At 37.5% G+C, this 16568-nt stretch overlaps 1 protein-coding gene and 1 long non-coding RNA gene across 2 annotated transcripts; both read right to left on the bottom strand.

Moving 5' to 3' along the window:
• Positions 1 to 571: 571 nt before the first annotated feature.
• On the bottom strand, positions 572 to 12688 carry LOC131359819 (uncharacterized). The gene is made up of 2 exons (XR_009205813.1): positions 12205 to 12688; positions 572 to 1115 (listed from the first exon to the last, which is right to left on the bottom strand). It is a non-coding gene; the product is annotated as an uncharacterized LOC131359819 (long non-coding RNA).
• A 1214-nt stretch (positions 12689 to 13902) lies between these two features.
• Positions 13903 to 16568, bottom strand: foxa2 (forkhead box A2). The gene is made up of 2 exons (XM_058398322.1): positions 16128 to 16568; positions 13903 to 15461 (listed from the first exon to the last, which is right to left on the bottom strand). Exons 1-2 carry the CDS (start codon positions 16194 to 16196, stop codon positions 14271 to 14273), a joined length of 1260 nt encoding a protein of 419 aa, XP_058254305.1. The 5' UTR covers positions 16197 to 16568; the 3' UTR covers positions 13903 to 14270.

Here is a 16568-nt window from a genome sequence, read left to right as displayed (position 1 = left end):
TCGCCCTGAAAAGCCTTTATCGTTGTTGCGTTCGTAATCAAACCTCAACTCGATTGCTAGCAATTAACTGTAAGGCAGCCTGGAGCACAAACATTAATATCAGAACAATAAAAGTACCGTCTGTCTGATCTGCAGCACACCGCACAGAAAATTAGAAAGTGAATGAGGTGTTTCCATAATGCAGTCTTTCCATTTCCTTGTTTCTACAAGAGGGGATGCGTGTATTGCAGCTTTTGTTCTTGTTATCACTTCCGTCATTTCTGTGTCAGACAGAGAGGGTTTTAGTGATAGGGCCTTCATATCAGCTGATTACATTATCAAGAAAAGGTTCAGTTCCCACTAGCACACTGCACATGTAGCCATGACTGACATTGAAAATGCTAAGGTTAAATGGTTCTTAACACCTTTCCCTCAGGACTTGTTAACATTGTGTTTAGCATGACTGAGAATGATTGAGAACAGCTCATTAATTACAGACAGGCAGCTTCAGCAAAATTGATTAGTAGTTGCATGTGACATGAGAACGTGATCATTCAGCACAGTTTAATTTACAGTTATAAATGAAAGCATATTAATATTTATATTATTAGGTTTTATTATACAGTTTAAAGGCAATTGTGTGTTTTTATTTCCTTAAAGATGCACTAAACATGGTAGATACTTTTCCGATGTGGAACATATAGGAAGATGGGGAGGAGCACATTGGACTTGATCTGTTGGCGTAGGCGGCTGTTTGTGGAGCTTGGCATGGCTGTGTGTGTTTGTGGTTGTCCCTGACAGCGCAGGCGACTCCAACTCAAACACAGCACCTGTGTTTGCTCTACCGCTCACCCCCAATCTCCTCCACGCAGGTCACATGGCCACCAGATAGCCTCGGTACCATGGGAATACAAAAGCAGGGGCTTTTAGCGCCGTTAATCATTAACGTCAAACTTCCTTTTGTCCCCCCTCTCAGCTCTGCAGACGCGAATGTTATCTCGCATACACGGCCAGGTCAGACGTGACTGCTGAGTCGCAGGTGAAGGTGTTGTGAGGATGATTGGCAAGCTAACACTTCCAGCGTGGTTTGAAGGGTTAGGACTGAACCTGATGATCTTTTGCAAATTGATCCATACCTGAAAGGAAAAATATGCTTTTAAAATTCATTATCAAATTCCTCTGTCTCATTTTTACATGCATGGAATTATGATAGATGTAACACTGATGGCATGATGACAGATTTGCATTTGAATTGCTATAATATCGTTCTGCCCCAGAGTATGTCCTATCTAATTCCCAGTTATGTATTTTTAGTTATTTAAATAACAAATGCCATATATGGTCATTTTTCCTTCCATTTAACGAAGCAAAGGTATTCAGGCTAATACAGACAAAAGGAAAATGAGGCCATGTTTATTTAAAAAGGTTATTAGGTCAGTGGAGCCACTCAGAGTTTTCTATCTTAAAAGTATTGGCACTCCAATTGCCACACCCTCTCCAAACTTGCCATTGGTTTTTCATAATAAGGCATCCCCATTTGCACCTCCATTTTAACTGCACACAGAAGTTTATTCATTTAATATCTCATCAGGATCTGATGAGCAAAGTGTATTTATAGATATGTCAGAAATGTAGTTGAGACGCATGCAGTCATGCAGTCAGGTATACATTGTCTCTCAGGTTTTACCAGAAATGTATCAACCAACAGCTATCCAACATGCTTTTATATGCAAACACAAACATGAGTTATAATTTCCAGAAATTAAATATATAGATTATTGTTTTTCACTGCTTTACTAGATGGGGAGATTTTATAGAAAAATGAAAAGATCTACATAGAGCTTGTTTGTAGAGTAACCCTGGACTCTGCTGATAAGCACCTGGAATTTGCCACAAATCACCAGTTGAACCCAGCAAGAGACAGCCTCTACTCTGAACCACCCATACGCACAAATGCATTAACACACTGAATGTTCCTGTCAGAGAAATAAAAAGCGGATTAAAGGAAAAGCATAGATTCTGAGCCACAGCCAATGGGGAAATAAATGGGGTTGATCCACTGAGTCAGAGCAGGCCCTAACAACAGTGAGGCTTAGACAAAGGTGCCTGTTTGCCAGCAGCAGGTAGAAGATGGATGGCTGGTTAAACATTGCAGTCATACCTGGAAGGTGCCATGGGCCGGTCAATGGGGCCAACTGGGGGGACATTGTGTGGCTGTCACAAGCTCCCATTGCTCTTATCTTTGGTCTGTCCTCTCTAAAAAAAAAAAAAACCTCTGGCCAAGTGGATCTATTGGTAAAACAAAAGGGTTTTGCGGAGTCAGAGTAGAATATTAAGTCTTGTCTTTATTAGCTCAGAGACTGTGTGCATATATAATTCCTCCTGAGACCAAACTACAGACTTTGTTTTCAGATAATAATATTATTGGTTTTAACAGAACCAGTATTTATGTACTTATTAATAGAAACTTTGAAAGAACTTCTGCAAGTCACTCTGAAAAAGGGCATCTACCAAATGCCATAAATGTAATAGTATGAGAGCATATTTACGATGACTATATTTTCAGGCATCTAAATCTATCTTTGAGTTGATTTAAATATCATAAATTTTGTGATCTATTGGCATTTTCAATGCACTAACACATTATAACTGTCATTCAGTTCATTCATGTTATTCAAAGGCTTGCTCCAGCTCCCTTGTGGGAATTTGCATGAGGAAACCACTTTTCCTACTAAAACTGGCTCAGTTAGTTACTATTCACACATACACTTGTATTTGCATACATGACCTTAGGCTTATGCATTGCATATAAAACTTTGTGTTGGAAAGTGATTATTCACTATGCACATGGTTTCAAGATTTGTTGTCAAATCAGGACTTTTTCCTGTTTTGAAAGGTGTTGTGTTCTAAGGATTTGATCTGCACCAGCCTATCCTTCTAAAGCAGGTATGTTTTTACTTGCAGTTGTGGTCATGGAGTTGAGTATTACTCAACGTGAGCTGACGCAACATGTCTGTGATACAACTCAGTAAAAAATGTTTTTGTGATTATTTGTTACAAATTGTGGGTACAAATAAGTACATTTTTAAAAGGAAAATTGACCTATGGCAATGTAGATATTGCTTATTTGTCTTCTAAGGGTCAGTGTAAGAGAAAAACAATTTCAGTTGCTAGACTTTTAGTAAAATGAAAATATGTAAATATTTAGTAATTGTTTATTTATTTGTTAAATATTTTTGTATATTTTAATTATATCTCTGGATTAGATATATCTTGCATCCCTCATAACATGGGAACAGTAAAAGAATATTTAGAAAAAATGTGTGTGTGTGTGTGTGTGTGTGTGTGGGTGTGTGTGTGTGTGTGTGTTTGTGTCAGAGAAAGAGAGAGAGAGAGAGAGAGAGAGAGAGAGAGGGAGGGTTTAAACCATGGTTCTGTCATCAACAATAATGTTTAATGGACTGCAGTAGTGAAATATGTATAGTGCAGTAGTGAAATATGTCTCATTCAAGTAACAAGGTTCAAATGCAGAATGAAATGGAAGAGACCTGCAGGCTCATTTCTCCCCACCCTTCCACTGTGTAGCTTTGTAATTGCACCTTTGAATAAGACACTAATCCCCAAGAATGAAAGGAAGATATGACATGAAAGTTAGAAAACTCTTTAGTGCCAAGGAGAATCATTCCCTCGTCATTCTTTGCAAAACCTTCATGAAAGGATTGCGTCTGACACTAGAAAGTTTTCTCCAGCAGAAACAGCACTTCTTCCTGCAGCTGGTCTGGAAGGACTGTTTGGCAAAAGAGTGTATCTTTATGCATCAAATTTAGAAAATTGCTAACTAAGATGAGTAAATAATTGCGTGCGCAGCCCATAGGTTATTTGAATTCACGTTGTTGATAGAATTTGATAGTGAATTTCATGCCTATTTCATCTCTGTAGCAATGATGAGTTTGTTTTTGTTGCTTGAGCAGCGTGTGAAAGCTCTGTACAGCGCAGGGTGTGTTTATTCGTGTGTGTTCTCTGAGCAATATCAACATTGTTCCGGTACTTGCTAATCACCCATCTTTTGTGTGTTTCATCTTATATGACTCGGTTATTCCCTTTCATTTTCTGAGCAGTAGAGCTTTGTGTCATGTCTCAGCACTCATCAATTACACAGTGATGGCAACTTAAAGGCGTGCTGAAAAGCCATGAACAGAGCTTTACTTTAGCATCAGTGAAGCGTTATGCAAAACTATCCCACACACATGTTCATGCACACACCCTCACCTACACACATACAAATGGACTTGCATTTACGAGTAAAACGAGCATATAGAACGCTACACTATAAACAGGACTGATCCGCTCTTTGTTTTGACATGTTGCTTTGCATTCTACATCATTACTTTTTTTTTACCATATCACCCCGGAACTATAATTCTCCTTCTATTAGGCTCCCTCTTTGAAACATGATAAGAGTATAATAGGCCATTATCATACTGTGGAAATCAGTCCTCCCACTGTGACGTAAATCCCTAACACTAATCCCACTTTCTTACTGCCATTACATTAATGTTCCATGTATTAGACTCTCTGGGTTTTGTCTTCCCACATCATAGATCTGACGAAGCTATTAGAAATTAGAATGGGGAATGTGGACTAGAATAAATAGGTTAGCCAGATTTTTGCAAAAAAGCAAAAAAGTTTTTTGCCATTTGAGGAAATATGGACCTCTTGACTTTGATGAGTCTTTCCCTTTTTAAGGTTTTGATACTCTCTGTAGCAACATAGCATAAAAACCTGTAATGATTTATAAATAAGATTATAATGTGCTTACCTAGGTATGGAACCCCATAGTATTAATGAGGTAATTTTAAACAATTAATATTTCTAACAGTACAATTTTGTGAAATATCACTTAACTGATTCCTATTGGTTCATAAAACTCTTAAATAAAATGTTAATTCATAATAATAATAATAATAATAATAATAATAATAATAATAATAATTTTAATAATTTTAATAATTTTAATAATTTTAATAATTTTATTCTTTTGTATATTAATATATTGAAATATAATTTTTTTATTCAGTTTAGCACATCTTAAAGTTGAATTACTTGAATTAAAAAAAATGACAGTGACAAAGTGTACAAAAGTAGCAGCAGCAGTGAAATAAGTAGCCGATAAACAATTAAGAGCAATACCAGCCAATATTAGAAGCACAGTAAATAAACAGGTGATAGATAATGCTGTCTTAACTACCTCTGCCTGTCAGGCTTTCTTCTAGGGTGAAAGCAGAGATATAAGAATCTTAAGGTTTCTGCAATTTAATATTATTTATTAATTCTTTTTATTTAATGTTATATCTTTGTTATCCTGCATGACCTCCTGGGGTCTGGAGTTTTACCCACTTGACTAGCGTGCACTTTTGTGGTCACAGACGGCTTTGGAATCCTATATGCAAATGGCACATGGCATAGTTTGGACTGTCTGTTTGATTTATAACCAAGCTGATGTTGTAATCTTTTTTTGGGTGGTGCTCTCTGTTTAAAACCTGTGTTTTAACAGTAATGGAAGGTTAGGCATTTTTCTTTCATTCACTGTACTCCGTTTTTTTCCCCAAGTGGTAATTTCTTTTTTTGTAATTGCTTAAATGGAATGATTTAAGGTGCAGCTCATTTAATAAGCATTATAGTGGCTCAAGCACACATGTACACAAACACACACACACAAACACACGCACACAAACACACATGCTTAAGTGAAAGGAGAAGACTTATCCTTCTGTAGTCTTGACCTTGCTTGTTTTCTTGGTCCAGCCTCCTAAACGCCTGCACATGCAAAGGTGAAGGAAGACCATGGCAATATGATGCACACTTATGAAATAACAAAATGACGAAAAGCCACCTAAAAGCAGATAAATGGCTATACAGTATGGTGTACAATGGGAATTAAATGCATGGGGCAGCTGGGCTCTTATCTGAACGAAACCCAGCAACAAAGGAGTGCTAAGACTAAGAGGCTTGATGCATGGGAAAGCCATGGGCCAGCCATTGTGACTGCCCTTCTGCTGAGCAAATAGTCCAAACTGTTCATTCCCCGTCTTCCATTCTCTCGCCGCCACATTGTTTGTGTCCTTGCATTTCATTCAGCAAGGAAGATTGCTCTCAGGCCCAGTGAGCAAACAGTCCAGAAAAGAGCCGGCTATCTTCTCCTGTTCCCAGGAGAACTAGCATTTTGATTTGGGCTCCAAGCTGTCAGAGGATTGGAGAGTTGATGTCAGGGTGCCTGAATTAATTGCTTTAAGCCAAGGAGGGGCTAACTGCGTTTATCACCAACTGCTCAGTAAAATGTGTTGTAGCAGTTAGAACTCTCTTCTAGATGCTGGCTTTCTGCTTGTCAGACATCTTGTATTTGATAGACAGTGTTCAGGATTTTTTTTTGCAATTAAGATTACTTTCAGTGAAGCCCACAGTAGTGTATTGATTGGGGATAGAATAAAATCCATGCATAGGTTCAGTGCTATGTTTGCGCCTGTATTACCCATTCGTTATTACGGGGAAATGATCACACTTATAGATATATAACAGAAATTTCACACAGTAAAACTATGTGCAAGGTGATTCATATTATGATCTCAGGAAACCTGTAGCATTCTAACTCTCATATCATTCAAATATTTTTATGTATATAAAAGCTAACACTTGTTGTTGATGCGTAGGTATTATTATTATTATTATTATTATTATTATTATTATTATTATTATTATTATTTACATTTGCATAATAATAATAATAATAATAATAATAATAATAATTATTATTATTATTATTATTATTATTATTATTATTATTATTATTATTATTATTATTATTAGGCAATTATTTCAGTTGTTTTTATGTTTAATGGCTCAGACAGTAACTTAGAGCAGTGTTCTAATTCATAGTGCAGAATAATAACTGTCCATATTTAGGAAATGTAAAACCTCTCTTGCATTCTCTTCTCATCTCCTATGATGCAAATCCACAAAAAGCACTAGACTGCAAGCATTTCTGACTCTCCTACTGCATGTGAAGCTTTTTGATTTTAAAAACATTGTAAATTTTAACTACACCATCATGTGGGCCAGGTATTTGAAAAGCCTCCCCCTTGCAAATGCTCTTCTCATAAGCAAACCTTGTGTTGTAATTAATCTTTTTCCTGGTCTAAATCATCTGCACCGCTCAAAAGGATTCATCATGTTGGACTAGTCTCTAATAATGCGCAGCTTTGCATGTGCAGATGACTTATTTGCATTGGTATAGTAACAGAACAGTCTTTGGGATAAGTGACCTTAATAGTGGGTTGGTCCGCTTAAGCCCCAGATACACAGTTATGGTAATGGTTGGTAAGCCTAAACTGAACAGTACCTCAAATAATGCTTTGCCTTTTTTATTTTCTGGCAAAATTGTAAATAGTATTTAGCATGATTGAACCTAACCACAAAGTGTGTCTGTTTACGTAATGCTTTATATAATATTTCAGTGGCTGATGCTCTGATTAATAGAAATGTAGGCATGTTAAACATGGATAGGTCATTGTACACAGCACGGTTGCTGACAGATTCCGTTGTGTGTCTACACTGGGGGTCTTTCTTTTGTAAATCACTGATGATAAATCTACTTCCTAAACAATACTACCTACACTTAATCTGACAGAAAATTGAATTAGTCTGGCCAATATGTCACTGTCAATGGTAAGCAGACATGGGTTAAATTGTGTGTGTCTGGGGAGCACTACCCTGTAGTATCTACAAGTAATCTCATCTCTGGGCTTTTAACAGTGCTTTATTCACACATTAATCTCAGTGTGATGAATGATCTGTACCATTTATATCGGATTGCATTTGGGTTCATGCATTGTGAGTGAAGGGAATATAGAGTAAGTGGTAGGGCTTTTTGATTACAGTAGCTCATAGTCTCTTTAAACTGAACACTTGGATTCAGTTCTGTAAGCAGTTATGCTGTTGATTTTTCATTGTGATTTGGACTGAGACATGATGTATTCCAAGATATATAGAATACAGACATCTAGAATAGATTATTAGATTATTAGATTAAAGACATTTCTAGATTATAATGTGTACTGTGTGTGTGTGTGTGTGTATGTGTGTGTGCGTGTGTGTGTGTGTGTGTGTGTGTAAATATAGATAGATAGATAGATAGATAGATAGATAGATAGATAGATAGATAGATAGATAGATAGATAGATAGATAGATAGATAGATAGATAGATATAGTATAGTTGGAAGCAGTTAATCACTGTGATTCTAAGAAAGCGGTATAGACTTAATTTTTATCATCATGCATGTCTGCCCAGTGCTATCTTGAAGAAATAGGTTCTTATGAATATTGCATATATATTCCTGCCATCCTCTCAACTACAAGCTCTTTGCTGTCCGAGAAAATGCTGGAATCACCTCAGTGACACACCCGTCTCACGTACAATAAATTGGACAAGCTCTGTCTCGGCATAACCTATTGCCTCTACATTTCTGCATTGGGAACACATGCAGGACAAAAATTTGATTTGCTTTTGTTATTCAGCGAATCACACTGGGGCATCTGGGCTTGTTTGCCTTTAGCGGGAAATGGAGATTGGTTTGGGCGTCTGAATGAATTGCTGGCACCTGTGTTTATTGCTTTCATTAAGTTTTAATGAGTTGAGTGTCCTTCCCAGTGACTTAGTCTTGAACTGTAGACTTTAACCAGAGGAAATGTTGGATGAGGGTGAGAACTACTGAAATCTATACGATGTGTATATGTATATGTATGTCTGCACAAGGGGAATGGACAAACATGAACCAGAGATTTTGGCAAATACGAATGAAATTTACCCATTTTGTATCCCTGTATGTAAATATCCAGTGTACAGAAGAATTACAGGATACAGAGGATGTTGAAGACATCTCTAAAAAAGAAATATAAAGAAATTCTAGTTTGTGCTTTGCTTATAAACACTGATGAAGTTGTGAAGTGTAACCATGTGTATAGGATCTGGCCTGCGGTTTGGCAAGTCTTGACTATGAGAGACAGAACAGGAATTTCACACTGTTCTGTTAGAGCAGTGTGAACACACTATTTGACCTCTGTTGCATCCATGGCTTATTTCCGCTAGCTTCCATCTGGCTCTCTATAGCCTAGTCTCAGCAGGAAAACGATGATGTGAATTTGTTAACTGGGCATCATTTACAATTGATAATAAGATTTCATCAGTATTTTAAACCACAAAATATAAAACTATCATCAGGTAATTCATAATATACTTCTAAATTTGATTGTTGTTATTCCAACATTATTTTCTGTTCAGTTTCTACCTGGAATGCCAGCAAACTGAGACAACAGGACACTGGTCAGCACACACCTTTATAGATGTATATCAAGCACACTTTCCTAAATCCTCCACACATGCTGATACCTGACATGTTTGTGCCATGCAAATGTGACCATTTGTATTGCCATGGATTAAAGGTGCATGGGGCTTTTGCAGTTCAGATTACTCCATATTCACAATCACACTGCAGATTTTCTTTGATCTGCAAAATGTTATATGTTTTTCTAATTTATTACAAGCCTTAATGCTGTTGGTCTTTTTCTAATTTGCACAATATGATCTTCTCTGTATTGTAGCAATATTAGTACATTTACTGCCCTATTTCCCTCATCAAACTTCTGCATTTAATCATGTATTTACTTGTAAGACCAGATTTCTATTATTGTTCTAGTATTGTTACATGGGAATGCACATAGATGCTCTGATAATGCACATAGTTCATGATGTTTGTATATGGAAGGATAAAATTAGAATCTAGTTTACTTATTAATGTTTTTATTATTGTAGTTATTGTATAACATTAAATATATTTAAATTATTTTTCATTTATAATTAATTCATAATAATAATAATAATAATAATTATTATTATTATTATTATTGTTGTTGTTGTTGTTGTTGTTGTTGTTGTTGTTGTTGTTATTATTATTAGTAGTAGTAGTAGTAGTAGTAGTATATCTATATCTGTAGGCCAGTTAGTATTATAAATATATCCTATCTTTATAATACAAAATTAATCCTTTTGCAAAAAGAAAGCAAATAGCAAGAATTTAGACAGGATATCATACCTGCAAAGAAGAGGTAAAGATAGTAGACCGATGTCATGATTTATTGTGTATTTGGCCCACACAGCTAAGGTAGAAATATATACATGTTCATTGCACTGTATACTTGTGTTATTAAAGACATTTTTCGTGCGTTCTCAGAGCCGTGTGGGAATCGCTGCTGCCGGAGAAACTGCCTTTTCGCACTCGGGCTGACTTTGTGTTCTTTTAATATACTGTGGGGCAGCAGCTTTACTCTGCTGTGCTTTTGGGATTAAGAGCATTTGGTGTGAGGGAGAAGTTAAGTCGGGCTGCTGTGTCGCTCCTGTCGCAGCCGCGGCCTAAAAGCCGCTTTAACGCCCGGTAAGATGGCCGCGCGCCGTTTCCCTGGATACGATCTACTTGGGTGTTCCGAACTTCAGGCAAGCACAGCGCGCGCCAGATTGGCTATACGGGTTACGTAAGACCCCGCGCATCGCAAAGTTTGTATTGGCTGTCCCTAGATCACTCATCACAAGTATTATCGATTATATTGATGCCATTTCAATGGTTTGAAAGGCCAGCTGGATTTATACTAGACCTTATTTAGTACAGAAATAGCACAGAAAATATTTAGCTTATTGCACTATACGTAGGCCGAGAAAATAGGCGACTAGCTGCAGATAAAATATATGATGCAAACACCAGGCCACTTAATGATGTCTGAAGTCTTCTCTGATATCGGCTCTTTGGGGGGTTTGGGAAATGAGGTTCAAATGTTTATTACTTACAGACTTTCACATTGCAAATAATCGCGGAAACTGGAACACTCTTAGTAAATGTAACCCGATTAAATGGATTTAACAGTAAGCGTAATTAAGCTTAGCGGTGTCTTTGATAAATGTTATGTTAATTGGGATGATTGTTATGCGATTTGAAACACAGCACATTATCCGGGCGGGTTTTCAGTCCATTATAACGGCTGTCAGATATTTTATTTATATTTATTTCTACATCCACTTTGTATTTTCCATTTGCAGTGAAGACTCTCCACTAACTGGAGCTGCACAGCTGTAACGATTTTTTGATTTTATATAATATTATAGAATCATTATTATTATTATTATTATTATTATTATTATTATTATTATTATTATTATTATTATTATTATGTATCAGCAGTGATGGTGGAATAGCTTTCATTATTTTTATTTGTTGCCGAAAATAATATAGCTTGTGCAAATAACTGATACATTTAAACGATTTTATTTATTTAAAAATGCGAAATAAACTTAAAATTCAATTTTAAAAATAAAACTTTTAAGTTATAATACTTACAAACTGTGAGATTTATATTGGTTACCGACAATTAATTGTATTATTATTATTATTATTATTATTATTATTATTGATTTCTATTACTTCCCGATGTTAAAAGACTTATGTCTAATTCCAGTAACCAAACCATAAAGTTGTTCGTTTGCTATAGTGTAAGATCTGCAAAATGCTTCGTTTTGCCTTTCTGTCGGTGATCTGTGGCAGGTGAAGTAAAGCAGGTGTGTACTACAACTGCAAACCTGGTTGTAATACCCAGCAGTCATAACTGCCGCATTTTCCCCCTGACTATCTTTAACACGGGTTTTTAATTATTACAGGATATGAACAATTACGCAACCTCTTGCAAATAACGAAAACATTAATACTGTCACCGATTACATGGTAATTATTCCGAGTAATGTCTTACATGTTAAGCTTCGTTAACGCTACTTATCGTTATAATCACTGAACAATAGAAAATATCAACCACTCAATCATTCTCCACATGAGAACTCTGGGGGGTCGCCGTGGATAGTGCTGGCTCTTGTTCGCACGGTGGAGAGAGCGCATTTCTCCCACAATATGAAGGAAGCTCGTCATCTATCAGCTGAAGTTGCAGGCTGTCAGTAGCAAGTCGCGCGAGAGAAAAGGCTCCAGCAAGTCTTGTTACAATCCGCGAACCGTATCTCTTAAATTCGAGAGCGAAATAAACCTCCCGCGTCTCCGAGTTGCAGCCCTTTGAATGTAAACCCCGACATGCCATCCAAGTGTGTGGAAATGGGATGTGAGGACATGAGCTGCTCCTACCTGTAAGCTGTTGTAAAGGAAAGGCGTGAGAGTCCGCTGCTTCCCCGCTGCCTTCTGCAAAGTGCTCCAGGCACAGCGGCATTTATTTGAGCTCAAACTCTGCCACTGTTGACTTTAGCACAAAGCAAAGATTTCGCTGCCCCGCTAGTTTAAAAAAATGATTATTTTTACAGCGATATCGATCAGCGCGCTATAAAAATTCAGCCTCGCATTAGGCCTAAGACTAAAATGAGAGGGCCGAAATTTAATATCTGTGCAAATTTGCCCAGAAGTGACGTGCCTCCATTCAAAGTTTACAGTCTTGCAATTTGCTCCTCCGTGTACACTTCCTATATATATATATTAACACTATATTTTCATTGTTTATCAGCTATTGTTTATTTGCAATGAGCAATATTGCAAGTAGAGCTTTAGAGAGCGCAGAGGCTGATCTAAAACATAAACCGGCTTCTGACCACATTGTATCTGCCAAATAATGTATGTAACTGGTTAAGGACTTTATTTTCCTCTAAGGCTCTAACATAATAGAAGTGAATTATTAAATATGTTCAGACGAGTTTTATTTGACTCATTGAGTGCTTCATGGACTGTAAGCAAAAAAGGCGTGTTAGAATATACGCAATGTCTAGCACAGCTGCAACAAAAATAAAGAGAAAAAGTGTCAAATAAAGTATGTGCCCTTCTCCGAAAATCCATGTTTAAAGGGCAGAATGAAGATCTTTTAAAACATGTCACAAGTGTGTAAAAACTAAAAAACTGCAAAATAAATAAATGAATAATAATATCCACCATTGTCGCCTATTTCGATAGCTACCTGTTTCCTTTCTAACTCTTTTAGAATCTCCAATTATCAAGAAACAATTTGTCTTATTTATTGTTAGGCTTGTTATTAGTATTTTTTTATTGTTATTATTATTATTAGTAGTAGTGGTAGTATTAACATTATTAATGATGTTTTTGTTGTTGATGATGATGATGATGATTATGAAGACGATGATGTTACCATTAGGCAATTTGAAACTCCCACCTCCCATATCTTCTAAATGTGTGTGTGTGTGTATATATATATATATATATATATATATATATATATATATATATATATATATATATATATATATATGTTTTTTTATGTGTGTGAATAATATAATATAATATAATATAATATAATATAATATAATGTAATATAATATGATATTTAATGTATTTCTTTTGTGCAAAAGAAAAAAAACTGCTAAACGTGAATTTCCTTTTTAAATACTATTTGTTTGTTACAGCGCCTATTTTAATTCTTTATTTAATTTCTCGCATAGCTCCTCTGAAACCTCTTCAGTCCACCAAAGTTTATTTATCGGATATCTAGCTAATTGGCTGTGGAAGAAGAAATCTCAGGAGACTGGTTTGCACCACATACCCTTTAGCCTATATAACTATCTACACATTTAGAGATAATCAATATTATAAACGTAGGCTGTAGCATTTCCAGTCCTTATATTTACGCCTTGTTCAAAATAAGTTTTTTTGCTATATCTTTTTAAAACATATACTTTGATATAGATATGTAATAGTTCAATTACACTTTTAATTCATAAAGTGAAATACCATTTCAGAATAGCCTGAAATCTAAATAAAAAAATTGTATTGTGGTTACTTTGTAGAGTGAGCATACAGACATCCGAGAACGATTTATATGAACAAGAATCACATTTACAGAACTTGTTGAAAATTCAAATAACACTTTAATATAGATTCTGTTCTCATCATTGTCTACAAGAATACACATTTACAAGCCATAAATAATGTTTTCACAAATGAATGAAGAACAGTTCCTCCTTTTCATTTGGTTGAGATTCCCAGATTCAGATCAGCTGTATTTTTGGTCCATTTTCAAAGCCGTCAAACAGAGTTCATCACATTCGTTTCTTCACATTTTTTTTTTTTTTTACAAAATAATGACTAATAAACGTGACCACTAAATTAACGCGAAACGTCAAAAAAAGTCCAGAATACGTATGCACAAAGAGTAATTTTTACAAATATACAAACATGTGAAAAGTTCCACCAGACTAGGATGAGTTCATGATGGGTCTCGAGTACACGCCTTGGTAATAGGACGTGTCCGCTCCTAAAGGCGACGAGTCAAAGCCTGCTTTCGCCGCCATGGAGCCCATGGAGAGCGCGCCGGCCATCGGCGAGCCGTAGCCGTAGTGCATCACCTGCTCGTACGTTTTCAGGTCCATTTTGTGGTGATGCTGCTGCTCCGACGACATAAGGTTGTTGATGGAGAACGGATGGTTGAAAGCGTAGTGATGATCTGGCTTTAAGTGCGCGTCATGCGCGAGAACCGCGTGGTGCTGCGCCATTAGATGCTGTTGCTGCTGCTGTTGGTGGTGCTGGGAAACAGGCGAGGTGGCGTTGTGCTCTGGACTCATCCCCGGGTTCGACTTCAGGTCCGAAAGCGACCTTTTGTGCTCGCTGACGGAAGAGTTAGAGTGCGGAGACTCATTGCCGTTGCAGCTTTCAGAGCTGCTGTGTGAACCAGGTTCAGATGACTTCCGGCCAGATTCCTTGCCTGAAGATTTCTCGCACTTGAAGCGCTTTTGGCGCCGCAAGTAGCAGCCGTTCTCAAACATGTTGCCCGAATCGGGGTGCAGGGTCCAGAACGAGCCCTTGCCAGGCTTATCAGGCGAGCGAGGCACTTTGACGAAGCAGTCGTTGAAGGAGAGCGAGTGGCGGATGGAGTTCTGCCAGCGCTGCTGATTCTGTCGGTAAAAGGGGAACAGGTCCATGATCCACTGGTAGATCTCGCTTAGGGTGAGCATCTTGCTCGGAGACTGCTGGATGGCCATAGTAATCAGGGAGATATATGAATACGGCGGCTTGGCGTGCGTGTAGCTTCTGCGGTACGTTTTGGGGTCGCGGGATCGGTTGATATTTGACTGGCTATACATGGGGCTCATGGCGTTCATGTTCGTATAGGATGTCAGGGCGTTCATGGAAGGCGCTTGAGCCGTCATTGGGCTCATGCTCGGGCTGAGTGCTGCGCTCATACCCGTCATGCCCGGGCCCATACCAGCCATGGCACCTGCGCCCGGAGACATGCCAGTCATAGAGGGGCTCATGCCCGTGTTTACGTACGACATGTTCATGGTGTTGGCCGTAATGTTAGCGGCTGTGCTCATTCCAGACATGCTCATGTACGTGTTCATCGAGTTCATTCCCAGTCCGGTGTTCATGTTGCCGACCGAGGTGTAACACTGAAAAAGAGGATAATTTTTTTAAAATTATTGTTATTAAAGTGTGTTTTATTGCAAATATTAATATAATATGAAGAGTCATTATAGTCCGTAATACGAAAATATAATTTCATTTCAATTTTATTTAAACTCTGCAAAAAAAACAAATAAATAAATAAATAAATAATAAATAAAAATAAAAAAGTGTATTGGTTTTAATGTATCATGTTTAGCTGAGAAGCCCAACGGAAGTAGCTTTTTTCAGCTTATAATAATAATAAAAAATAAATAAATAATAATAATAAAGACAAATTGTTAAAATTGACCAAGCTAGACTTAGACTAGGTAAGGTCGGGTTAGTTAAGTAAGTTAAACTAGAGCTAAATATTAATTCGTAATTAAATACACTTTCTATTTAAATTTGTGCTAAAATGTTATTGCTGTATACAGATATACATGTAGACATAAAGCTCTATGCTTGGAAGAAAGTTTGCATTTCATGTCAAGCCCAAGTTTTGTTAGGATAGTGCAGCGCATCGAGATGGGGGAGGATTTGGAGGCGCCTCAAGTCAATATTTGATCTCAAAGTTAATATTATCTCAGGGCTAATATTGAGTTGTATAAAATGAAATCGGCTTTCCATGAGAAAAAAACTATATACATATATATTTAGGGTAGGCTTCCTACCTCAGGCTCTCCATAGTAGGTGCTCCAGTCCGCGTGTTCGTGTCCTTCCATTTTGACAGCCCCGAGCATCCTGAAGTTTTCTCTCAGTTTTTAGAGGGCTTCCCCAGACAAGCGCGTCCTCGCCGGTGGCTGTTTGGGAACCTCAAGGATCCTCGTGTTCTAGTCGCGCTCTCCTGTCAAGGGCTGGCGCATGTGTGTGCTTGTGTGCGCGCTTGTGCGTGTGAGCGTGTATGTGTGTGTGCGAGTCAGCTGCAGGCGCGCTGACGGACGCTGAGAGGCGACTGCTGAAGACTGGAGTTCAAATGACGCCTGCTGCTGTGTGTTAGCGCTGTGATATAGCCGTGTGCGCCGGGCGAGCCTCCAATCCCTTCTTCACTCGGCCCTATTTGAATAATCTGCTCACACCTAGGCGCGAGACTTCGCCGCGTTGCCCCCCTATTG

Source organism: Hemibagrus wyckioides, linkage group LG09, assembly GCF_019097595.1.
Source record: "Hemibagrus wyckioides isolate EC202008001 linkage group LG09, SWU_Hwy_1.0, whole genome shotgun sequence".
In the NCBI taxonomy this organism is placed as follows: Eukaryota; Metazoa; Chordata; class Actinopteri; order Siluriformes; family Bagridae; genus Hemibagrus; species Hemibagrus wyckioides.
Note: the sequence above shows the minus strand (reverse complement) of the source record. Positions and strands in the feature narration are given on the sequence as shown.